The sequence below is a fragment of the Passer domesticus genome, chromosome 14 (assembly GCF_036417665.1).
Source record: "Passer domesticus isolate bPasDom1 chromosome 14, bPasDom1.hap1, whole genome shotgun sequence".
NCBI lineage: Eukaryota > Metazoa > Chordata > Aves > Passeriformes > Passeridae > Passer > Passer domesticus.
Window position 1 is genome coordinate 11,418,419 of NC_087487.1, and position 12,432 is coordinate 11,430,850.

General features: G+C 40.8%; 1 protein-coding gene across 7 annotated transcripts in view; it reads left to right on the forward strand.

Moving 5' to 3' along the window:
* Positions 1-12,432, forward strand: part of ADAMTSL3 (ADAMTS like 3) — a 173,181-nt gene that overhangs the window by 158,398 nt on the left and 2,351 nt on the right. For all 7 annotated transcript variants that reach the window (XM_064389066.1, XM_064389073.1, XM_064389068.1 and 4 more), the window contains 7 exons: positions 2,535-2,717; positions 4,711-4,830; positions 5,607-5,819; positions 7,815-7,998; positions 10,443-10,647; positions 11,430-11,539; positions 12,087-12,301. In XM_064389066.1, the coding sequence (XP_064245136.1) occupies positions 2,535-2,717; positions 4,711-4,830; positions 5,607-5,819; positions 7,815-7,998; positions 10,443-10,647; positions 11,430-11,539; positions 12,087-12,301 (1,230 nt within the window). The remainder of the gene's footprint in view (positions 1-2,534; positions 2,718-4,710; positions 4,831-5,606; positions 5,820-7,814; positions 7,999-10,442; positions 10,648-11,429; positions 11,540-12,086; positions 12,302-12,432) is intronic.

The window sequence follows — 12,432 nt, forward strand, 5'->3', positions numbered from 1 at the left end:
GCACCCCTAGGATGGCTTGGGTGGATTCCTGGTGCATGACAGCTGGACTGGCTGCTGGCCTGTGGTGCAGGGCTCTGTCTGCACTTCTCCTCAGACCTACAATTTATGTTTGTGTGCTCACATTATTCACTTGAGTAATGGCCTGATTTACTTGTGTGTGTGGTATTACTCACTTGTTTTCCCTAAAGAGAAACAAATACAGCTCTTTGGAGAAAGAAAGAGGAATCATTTGCTATAACTTGAGTTTAAGGTGTGTGACAGATACCCAGTTTTGAACTTAAAATGAGTGGCAAAGCTATTCTGCAGATGTCTTCTGCAAACTGAACTCCAGTTCACATTTTAAAAGGCTCTACATGTCTCTGAACGAGGCACACATAGAAGAATAGAGACATGGCAATTTTTCTGGGACAGCTCTAGGATATAAACCGTTTGGAAGAAAAATATTTGACTTTGGTTAAATCCCAGGAATGAGCTACATGTCTGAATGCTGTCATGAGAGCAGAGGGAGGACTATCATGAGGTGATACTGCACTGATGTTTGATAGAGGCTCAGGTTAAAAGTTTAAATTTGAATCATTCCAAACGTTTTTGTGTTTTGAGGAATTTGACTTTAAACCTTTTTACTTCAGTCCCATCTCAGCTGTGCTGCTTCTGGCTTCTTTTTGGCTCTGCCTGGCCTGCTGGGTTTTGGTGCCAGTGGGGGTAGTCTGGCTGCAAACCTCTAGGCCTTAGAGTAAAACAGCTCAGATCCTCACACCACCTCCTCAGCCCATCTGCAGAGTAAGTATATATGCCTGAATGGCTGTGGAAAGTACACTGTAAAGGAAAAATGTCTGAGAATTATACACTTCAGCCAGAAATCTGGGTAAAATGGAAAAAAGACCCTTAAAGCAAGACCTCATCCTAATTCCAGATGGATTTTTCAAAGTGGCATAAAGCTTCTTCTAGCAACTTGAAAGACAACCTGGTTTTCTGACCACTGTGCACTCTGCAGATCTTGTTTTAATCAGCTTTATTCAGTAAAACACAATTCTGCATGAGTTTAAAAGCATGGAACAGCTGCTAAATTGTCTAGAATAAAATCTGTGATTACCCAGAGAGTGTTTCTCTTCACTGCCTTTCTAGACAAAATGGCGGGGGGAGCTTTTTCCTTCAGTGAAATTGCAGGTTCCAAAAAATATGTCTGGTTCCTATTACAGCAAAGGAAAAACTTGAGGTGTGCATTGGAAGTGCTAAGCCAGTGATTGAAATGTTAAAGTTGTTCCTAAAGGCCATTCCACATCATGAAGACATCATCTGTAAAGTAATACTGCACAATGATCTGTGAGGAGAGGAGGCTGAATTAGCATTCAGCATGGCTGCAGCTTCCAAATGTCCCACATTCGGGTCAGCTCCTGCAGCAGAACCTAGCTGGGGAGTCTTCAGTGAGCACTGACCAATTTGTTTAGTGAAAAAAAAGGGTTCAGGTGAGGGACTTTTTTCATCTGAGACTTGTGCCATCCCCACACTTTTGTTCATGTCTGTGGCTGCTCAGTGTGCCACATGTGCCAACTTACCCAGTGGCCTCCCCAGGATTTTGGAACTTGGAAAGAGCATTTCTGCTGCAGCAGCTCAACCAGAGCACATCAATGAGGTGCCTGATTTGCCAACTTGCAAAATCTCTTTATTAAGGCGAGTGTTTGAGGAAAATAAAACAGTTGAAGTCTTCCCACTGGTAGTGTGCCAGTGGAAAAATAATTTCATTAAAAATAAGCACTCAAAGTAATGTATTGATTGAAATTGAAAATGACATGTTATCTGCAAGAACTGAGGCTCTCAGAGTTCAAGCACTATAGCAGCAATGATGATAGACCTTTGGCTTCTGTACCACAGTAACTGAGATTGCTTAACAAGAGAACCCCTCTTTTCATTATTAATAGCTCTTTCTCTTCCCTTCCCTTCACCCTCTGTCATTACAAGCTGTTCAGATCACATCTACAACTTGGAGAAGTTGTCACAAGTGTTTTGGAATAAATTTGCCACATGTACTTTCCAATCTATTTTTTTCTTCAAGACAAATATTGTTACCCCAATTTTTTTCTTAATTTTTGATACAAAATTCAATTTTCCTTCCTCCCTTCTGTCCTTCCTTCCTTGTGGGAGGCAGGCTGAATGAGAAGGCACTGTGCAGATCTTTCCATCAGCTGGTCCTGACTGGGTTTAGTGGTGTCACATCTTTCAGTGAGATATGTGAGCACATTGCTTTTGTAGGACTGGTAGCAGTCTGTAAAGCTGTCCTTGAGCTGGGCTTGCAGTATTTCACCTTTGAGCTTTATTTTTAGTGGGATGCTGAATTATTAATAGGGCTCACAACTGAGCTGGTTTCTTGTGAGTGTGAAAACTTCTTGTTTTACTGCAGTGCTGTTATTTAGGTTTTCACAATCTGTGAAATGACAAAGCAACTCAGGATCCTTGAATGCTATGGCAGCAGTTAGCAACACAAACTTTATGGCTTATCTCTCACAATAATTGTTTTAATTATTTTAATTTTAAAGGTGTTCCCAAACCAAATGTAACATGGCTGAAGAAGAAGGATGTTTTGCAAATCAATTCTTCCTTGGTTTTGAATGGCTCTTTATTTCTGAGGAATGTTTCCCACCGAGATGCAGGAACATACACTTGCAGAGCAGCTAATGCTCTCGGAAAAGCTGAGGCTGCATCAGTTCTCCACATAACTGGTAAGTGCTAAATGAGAATTCCTTACTGATAACAAAAATCAGCCAATTTATAATCAAAGTTTAACCATAAAATAGTTGGGGGCATATTTATTGGAAGTTTGAAATTTTTGATTGCATCTGACTCCCTTGGATCTGTTCTGTATTTTGTGTTTCCTGTAATGTGGATCTAGGTACAGATGGTTTGACTTGTGACCTCAAGGTTGTTCCATCTTCTTGCTTCCAGGTGACAAATAATCAGCCTTAAACCACCTGACACATTAGGAGCTAAATCCACTGTCATGTTACAGTGAGCCACTGCTTCTAACTAGAGACACAGGGAGGGCTTGAGTATTCAGAAAATCTTCAGGGAAATGCAGGAAAATGAAAGCAAAGGCTGGTTTTGGGGTTTGGTGTTTATTTTTTTTTAATTATAGAGGCTAATAAAATGTAGGGGAGTGGAAAAGAAAAAAATCTGATTATGAGCCCTGAGCTTCCAGGACAGAAAATGTAAAGAAAAAACTCCCTGTAAATACCTCTATTGTAAATAGATTAATAATGCAATTCTGTACAATGCAGTCATGCCTTGTAAATCACTGCAGTCATTGGGTCAGTTGGCTCTAGAGATGAGCTGTCCCACCCCTCTGCTGTGCAAAGTGCAGCACAGCTCCCTGTACCAGTCCTGCTACCAAGATCCCTTCCTTGGGCACGCTCCTAGGGCAGGTTGTGGATGTTTGGGTCTGGAGAGAACGTTCTAGAGACAGAATAGGAGCCTCCATGTGAGGGTGAGTGTAGACTGAAGATGCCTTCCTGCTTTCGGTTTTCCTGGAGTGCATCAAAACTTTGGATGTTCCAGAGAGGAATATTAATATAATGATGTGACTGGAATATTGCTCACAAGAGTCAAAATTTTGTTTCAATTCCTGGTCATGTGACATTTGTTTAACTAAATCTGGGGTGGATAGGAGAGGGCCAAATTCTGCAAGTTTTTGGCTGTGCAAGACTGCAGAGAACTGGGAGGACTTCTGCTGTCAGGACTTACAGATTGCAGTGGCTCAGTGTTGTCTGAAACATGCCATCAGATTTTTGGCTTGGCTACAGGACTTGCTTGCCTGATCAGGGGGTGTCCAGCAGTAGCACAAAATCTGTGCAGCCTTTCCAATAAAACTCCCTAAGGGCTGACAAGGCAACCAGTCCTTAGCCTGTGGAACTGTCCTCACTGTGGTTTTGTGGAGACTTTTTTTGTCCTGGTGTTTACAGACAGGCAGGAGACTTTGTACAGAAATCACACATGAGGAAAAATGTTGAGCCAATGTAAAATGACCCAGAGAAGTTAGAATATAGCAAAAGATTTAAACCCTTCTGGAAGGAGAGATGTAGATGTTATGTACATTCATTAAAACAGAAATGTTGACTAAGTGGTAAGAACTGTGTGTTACTGACAGATTGCCCACATTTTCAGCAGTTATTCTGCCAGCATATGAGAAAAAGGAGGAGTTGCTATAGTGATGGGCATTTCACTCTACATTCATTATGCTATCTCTATGCATAATGAGATTTTAAAAGATGTTCTTTTTTCTATTATAACATTTTGTCATAATTCTACCTAATGGAACAGAGGAATTGGCCAGATTCCCCTGAGAGAATTATTTTTCTTACAATTTTTGCATACAATGAAATAATAAATAATGTTGTAATGAAAAACAGGAAATACATCCTGTAAGTCTTGTTTTTACACTGTTACAGGCTTGTTTTTCTAACAAATTCAATAAATGTATGGATTTATTGAATTATTCAGAAACTTGCACAAACATAAATAATTTTTGTTTCCCTGTACACATGTAGTTTATTTCTTAGGCTGATAATTTAACTGCATAGATGAAGTTGATCCTAAAGAATTCCAAACTGCTATTATCTTTCTGCTTCATAACTAGCATGCTGGGTATTTTGGTATGAAATATTTTTGGCATCATGATTTAATTCTTGCTCAGAAGATATTTTATGCACTGTGTTACAGAACAAAGACTTACAGAGAATAACACTCAGTTATTGAAGGGAAGCAGAAGGAAGCGTGTCCTGATGGCATCTGGGATTGGTACAAATGTCACTGTGGCACCTGGAGATCCACTAAGAATAGGTGTGTTATCTTTACTGCTTTTTCATTAATATTATTTATTTATTTTATTAAAATAAAGGGGACCTCATGGAAAAAAAGTGGGTGCAATTCCCAAGAGTCCAGGTTTGGTGGCCACCTGGATTTCTTAACTCTAGCTCAGCTCTCAGTTACCAGTGAGGAGGCCTTAGATTAAGATTATATTTTTTTATTCAGCCTTTCAAAAATTACCTTTCCTTAAAACATTGTGAGGTGAATCACCTTGACCCTAAAGCCATGCAACTACTCTTTGAGCTTCACTTGAAAAAATGGAAGGGATTCAGCTGGGCTCTCTTTGTGGTTTTTTCCTGTCTAAATGAATGCCTTTGTTTCCATCCCTGTCTGTGCCCTGTGGAGAGAAAATGCAGGAATTTCATTTAATGCTTTTATGACTCCTTTCCCAAACAGATAGAAGGTCTTTAATTGCAGACCTATTTGCATATTGTAGAGTCTGGGATGAAATTTTTGTTCCTTTAAATCATTACTCCCCCCTTACATTTTGTTCCTATAGAAGTTAAGTTTATAAGGACCTACTGAAAGGGAAATGATGGAGAAGTGTGGTAAGTACAGATGGGCTTACAGAGCTCATACCCCTCAAGGGACAGTCAGGGCCCTAGCTTGGACTTCAGTGGATTTATGCATATTCTTGTTTTTATTTAGAATGGTAATGTCCTTTATGCAGAATCACTCATTTGTACATACTTGTTCACAAATGTTTCAATATGCTGAGAAAAACTTGCTAAAATGCTGTTGATTTTTAGGTTGCCCAGTGCTGCCCAGTCACAGGAATACAGTCCAGTGGCTCTTTGGAGACAGCCCAGTTGAGGAAGTTCAGACCCTGGAATACAGAACCCTGGTTGGGGGTCGTATCCTAGAGGTGAACACCAACTCTGGTCAATTTGCTGGACAATTCCAATGTCGGACTTCAGCTAGTGCAAAACTAATGTCAGTTTGGGTAAATGTCAAGAAGGAAGGTTTGTTGAAAATTATATGACAAATTCTTGAATTTTAAAATTTCTTTTGCTCTGTAAAGACTTTCCTGATAATTAACCTCCTTTTCTCTGTTGAAAGTAATTCAGCAATACATTACTTCATGTATGGGAATGGTCTTATTTAAGCCAGTAGACAATGCCCATAGTCAGAGTTGGGTATGGTAATTAATGTGTATCCAAATATCCTGTGAGAGTTCTTTCTGCTTGCCTGTGTGTCTGAGAATCTGAGAGAATGTGTCTTTGCTTAAACAGCTTTAAATCAGACAGGTTTTATCAACTTCCCCTTCAACAAACTTCTCCATGGTAGCCCACCAAACTGAAACAAAACTGACTTTGAGGTCAACGTTGGAAATACTTTCATGATAATAAAAATAATTTTAATGTAATTGACATATTCCAGGATCATCACAATTAATATGGCAGTGATCTTACTGCAGACACCCTAAATCACATCAATATACTAGAGCACACTGCACGCTCACAGATTTCCATGTCCAATTCTCAAGAGTGTCTTGTAAGATTCCTCAACATAATCTACTGTAAGCTTTGCTATATGTTTTATCACTTCACATATCAGTTTGATTTGGCTTATGGCTGATGTGCCATGGCCTCGAGCAGTAGGATCAGATCCCCTGTGCTCTCTATGAGGATGCTCTCAATGACTGTTCATGGGTTCTGGAGTGCCTGAGGTTATGAAGGAAATTATATTTGCAAAGGAATCTTACTGAGACACATATATGATCAAAATATTTATTTTTAAAAATCAAATGTAAATCAGAAAACACCCTAATAGAATTTTTCAACAACTAGGTCCAGCCCTAGTTCCTAATCTAGATCTCATTGCAGTTAGAATTTCTGCCAGTGATTGGACTGGCTTTTGGTTGCCCTCTCCAGTCAGGTTGGGCAGTATTTTGGGGTGATTCAATTTTCTAGTTCTGAGCTTTAGCTGTGATTGACACTTAAGTAAATGTTTCATCACTGCCATACCCATGCGTTTGTGAGGCTGTAAAACCCCCTTGGTGGTTTTTGCACAGTAGGCATTTTGAGGGCACTTCTGAGCAGTGTCATCCTAGTTAAACAAACAATACAGTCTCTCAATCATAGCTGCAGTCAGTAAATTTAACTATTTCTACTTTGAAAAAGGCCCTTTTGTATTATTTTAAGAAATCCAGAAGTAATAAGGAAACATTGAAAAACAATAAGTTAAAGAATTCATTATGTGCTGCAAGAGTGAGTCTGTGGACACAGCTGGTAGCTATCAATTATTCTTGGTTATTATAGAAAAACCTGACTCCTTCTGTGATCACATAAAAATCTGTCAACATTGCATAGTACTTCATCTTTTACCAAGTGTCAAAAAAAATTGTGGAGGAAGGGGTAAGTGTGGAATTTTGACTAAATATAAAGGTAGTAATTGTTAGAGGTGATCGGTTTTTAATATAAAACGCTCTTTAGAACAAATTCCTTTTTCATCTTGCCAGATGCCTCAGTGGCAAATTATTTTTACATTAAATACTTCTCTGTAGTTTAGTACAGGATTTTCTTAAATCCTAAAATTATGTGAGGTGTCTGGAGTAAGATGAGTTTTGTTCAGGACAAACTTGCTGTAGAACAGCAGGAAACCTAGAGAGCCTGATTTACAATTTCCTCTTTATAATGCTCATTGTATAAAAATGTTATGAAAGTTTTAAAGGAAGCTCATCAGTTCCTACTGTGAGCCAGGTTCTGCCCTTCATGTGCTGATCTCATTTGCCTTCTACAGGGCTTCATGCTCATAGGTAAGGGCTGAACTTGAGGGGAAGCTGAGCAGAACTAAATTCAACTTTGGCCCATGGTCCCTTTTCACAGTGCTGAAATATTTTGTACAGAGGATGTGGTGTCTATCCAGCCTAAGAGTGTGCTGCCAAATCAATCAAAGTGTGACACAGTTCCAATGTACAGTGCCTCTCTCACACTGCTTCCAATTGTATTTCTTAGGTTACACCTGGGAATATGCAGAGTGGAGTCCTTGCTCTGCCACCTGTGGGCATTCAGGAACCAGCTCCAGGAGCCTGCAGTGCATGAACACAGAGAAACAGAAAGTAAATGAGTCCCAATGCAGAGAGCTGCAAAAACCAGGGATTGTTTACCAGCCCTGCAACAGAGAGGACTGCCCTCCGAGGTAAACTCCCTTCTGCTCCATTTCCATGAGCTCTTTGTGTATGAAAATGCACTCAGCACCTCCTGAAATTGTTTCTGTGTTTATGCTCTGAGTGTGGAATGTGGGGTTTATTCCATCATGAGCCTTAAAGCATGAGAGATCTGGAAATGGATCACAAGCAAGTAGGGAAACACTTGATTCAGCTGAATAAATAAGAGCTGAGTGTGTCCATGCTGCTGCATCAATCTTGCTGCTACCACACCACACCTCCAAAGCTAAGCTGGAGATCTCTGAGACTCTGGGTTGTGCAGTTTTGTGGAATCTGTGCCACCCCAGAGGGAAAGCTTGTTGTGTTTAGAGTGGCCTGGGTAACTCTGTGTGCACCTGCTCTCCTTCGTGCCAGCAGAACTCGCAGTAAGATGTTTCCTGAGGAATGCCTCAATTCTCTCTAATGCCCCTCACCACAGTGCTCCTTGAATGTGCTTCCCTGCCAGCTTTCTCACTGGATCAGCTGGGGATCATGGGGTTGAAAATATTTATATCACAGACAGGTGTATCACAACATCTGACTCCAAAGGCTAAAACCATACCTCTAGACTATTTGAGCTGCACTGAGCATTCCAGCTCAACAGGGTGTTTCTCCAGGTTTTCAATGGAAATGCCACAGGATCCTCAAAAGAAGTGCTTTTTATTGCTTTAAAGAATTGGCCATCACCATCAGCAAAACTCTGTGAGGGATACACACACTTTAGAGCTGTCCCTCACTGAAAAATGTTGGCAGGGAAGTGCTAAGACCTTAGCTGACATTGTGAGAGTGGATCTTGCCAGTACGTTCTAAATTCTGTTCTAAATGCAGAAAACCTAGCCACAGATATGTATCAGGAGAAGTTGTTTGTATTTCATTAGTAGCAGCCAAAAAACAGAGTATCTTAAATTGTGATACTGAACTCCAGCCAGCCCAGAGAAACCTAACATTTTGCCAGTAGAAAAATACTGAAATCAAACTAATAGTTTGAAACACAGCTTCATTTGCAGGTTTCCCTCTGAAGCTCCAGCATTTGGAGCAGATGACAGGAGGGTGCAAGAGGTCCTGGGGCTCCTCTGAGCAAGGTCATGCCTTTCAGTGGATTCCAGGGCATGACTAAATAATCTGATTTTCACTGGCCTTGGCGTATTCACAACATAAACAAACTGCTTCTTTCATATAGCTAAAGAGAATGGGAACTGAATTGTCTTTTTATATGCTTAGATTTGTTCTGCTTTTAATTTGCCTTTATTCAATCACCAGTGGAAGGCAATTGTGTGTATACTAACATAATTAACTCTGCCTCGAGCCATACTTGTATGCTAAAATATTAATTGGTTTTCTTTTATGGAATATTCCACGCTTTCTACACAGGAAGAGCATCCCAGATGCCTGGAAAATAGCCCTGTGTGTTTCTTGGTGCCTTTAGCCTCTCTCCTTCCCTGTGATTGCTGACGTGGGAGGGAAGTGCAAAATGTCCATTCCATTTTCCCACTTACTGATTTCTGCACAATCTTCTCATCTCAAGGCAGCTCTTTAGAAAGCATCCATAGAATTAAAAAGGCTTTGGATGTATGGTCAGTGGCACAGGACCTTAATTATTCAAAGAGTTTTGCATGTGTTTAGTCACTTCTCTCTCTCACAGTGGAGAGCTAGAGTTAAACAAATATAAGGCCTTGAGTATCTACTTAACTTGTGCTTTGCTGTGCATGCCCTGCACCAAATGTTTGCAAAAGTACTTCAGCTTTAAAAGGGAGAAGAAGACAAGGGTGCAGACTGTAAAAGATTAATCTTCCTTGAATGGATATAAACTGTTTGAGTGTAAGAGAATGAAATAATTGCTGAAGAAAATAGAATTTTTTTCCTGTTATCACTGTTGTGGTACACATAAAGTCCATTTTGTATTTCTAGCCTGGATTTATGCAAAGAGCAAGTCAACTTGATTGTATTACCACCTGCTGTCTCCCCAGTATTGTTCCTAGCTGCCAAGACTGACTAAATATTTGCAACTTCTAATCAATAAATAAAATGTTCTGCATGAGTCGTCTGGTGAGATCTCAATGTAATAAATTTGGATGAGTTATGGCAGCTGTCACTTTAGTACCAACTAAATTGTTACCATCCATTTTATAAGTAATGGAAAAGTACACTCTCCTTCCTGCTGGAATTTCACATCCAGCAGGGTCTGTAGGGCTCACCTAGTAACAGATTCTGGTAATAAACATTGTAAGAAACGTTTGCTGGTAACAAACATTTGCTAACTCTGTTAGCAAATATGCTCTCATCAGTTTACCACGTTAAGACCTTGCTCAAGCAAAGAAGAAGCTGATTCTAACTATTCTCACATCTAAAATTTACAAGGACAGGTTCTTTTGCATTTTCTTTGCACATTACCGCAGGACTGCACTAATTGCTGTAAATGTGTCTGTGCATCCTGTAGGTGGGTAGCTGGGCCATGGTCCGAGTGCTCTGCATCCTGTGGCAGTGGATTTCGGCACCGACAGCTGTCCTGCCACCAGGCCATGGCCAATGGCAGCACCCTGGCCCTGCTGCCAGGAGCCTGCACAGCCAGGGACAGGCCTGCAGCAAGGAAACCCTGCCTGGGGCAGCCCTGTCCCCTGGGGCCAGCACAGGCCACCACACAGGTAAGTGACAGCGTTTGTTTGCAACCTCCTTGTATTATGGAAGTGGGACAGTGCCATGAACTGGCTGAACATCTGTCCTCTTGTGCCTGAACATCCCTCCTCTTGCACAAGGCAGGAGCTCTGTGGCTGGAATTACCTTTCAGACCAGACAATTAGAAATCTTGTTTTTTTTCATTTTATGCTCTCTGAGCAACATTTTTTTTGTTGTTGAAGGCATGACTTGAAACCAGAGTATTAGCTGCAGTGTATTTTATAAGTTAAGCCATTATGATGTATTCCATTTTCCAAGCTAGTTTATTGCTTTTATTGCAGTCATGTTAGTACACGGTTTGCCTACCTGTACTTTTGAAGTCCCCAAAAAAGATATATGAATATGCTTCAACAGCACATTGAAGTTGTTCAATTCACAGAATGCACAGAAGTCTGTTTTCCTACATTTTCTGTTTCTTCCTTCGTGCAGCAAACTTGTGTTCATCTTGATAAGATTTGTATTTACTGTTCAAAGTGCAAAGTAATTAATTAGAATTGCTGTTGCTGCATTCCCAATACAAGGCAAGTTTCTAATGGGCAGAGCTACAGAAAGAATTCTGCAGCAGTAGGGATGTGGCACAATGAGAGAAGACAATGGATGTAGCTTTAGGAACAGGCAGGAAAGTCAGAAGGCAAGATGCAAAAAATCATGGCTGGGCTGTGTACCTGGGTAACTCCAGGAGGATAATTCTGTTGTTACTAACTTGGCTGTTGCTTTTATTCTCCCCTCACCCTTTTCTCTCAATTGTCAGTGCTCTGGCCGCTGTGTTGGCCGTCCTGCAGGTTCACAGCACCCTGAGTTTATATGTCAGCTCCAGAACGGGTCTTCAGTGCCAAACTCTTCTTGTGATGAAAGAAAGAGGTAAACAGTGGGAAGAAGTTACAAGTTAGATTCTTTAGGTGATCAAATTGAAGGTACAGGATTGTCACTGCAGTACAAGTAGGCAAATTGTTTTGTCCAAAGGAGAGGAGGTAGAGAGTCATCTCTTTGTGGACACTGGATGAATTCAGGAACCCAAGAGGGGTTGCCTGAAGAAAACACAGCATCCAGTATGAAGTGTTTCAGGGTCAGTTAAGTTTTCTTGAAGATAAAATACCTTTTCTATTCCAGGGTAAGAAACTAGTTTAAAGAAACCCATGTCTTCTCATGAGTGAGAAGGTGTGATGAGTGAGCACAAAATTAAATAAAGGGAATTCAACTTAAACATAAGAAAAAATGGAACAGGTTACCCAGAAAGTTGTGGTGTCTCCATCTTTGGAGATATTTAAACCACAGAAAATCTTGAGGATCCTGGTCTAGGTTGGCTGTGCTATGAGCAGGGGAGTGGGGGCTGATCAGTTCTATTGTTGTGTGAATAAGGGTTTAGCACAAAAGCAAACATTTCACTGCCATTTCTTTCCCTGCACAGCCCTCCTGCCAGAAGGAACTGTTCTCCAGAGGGGTGTGATGTGTACTGGCGGCCAGGCCCCTGGAGGCCCTGCAGTGTGGGCTGTGGGACTGGCTTCCAGTCCAGACGAGTGTCCTGCATGCACAGGCAGAGCAACAAACCCGTGGCTGAGCAGTTCTGCAGAGGGAGGAAGAGACCGGTGACCTGGCAGCACTGCAATGTCACATCCTGTGGCAGTATGTAAATGTTTATTTAAATATGAGCATAGTAATAGGTTGTAGCAGTTATATTAGAAAATGACTCACAGTTGTACACTATTGAATCTACAAGCATTTGATTGTACATCAAAGGTAAAACTATCCTCTCC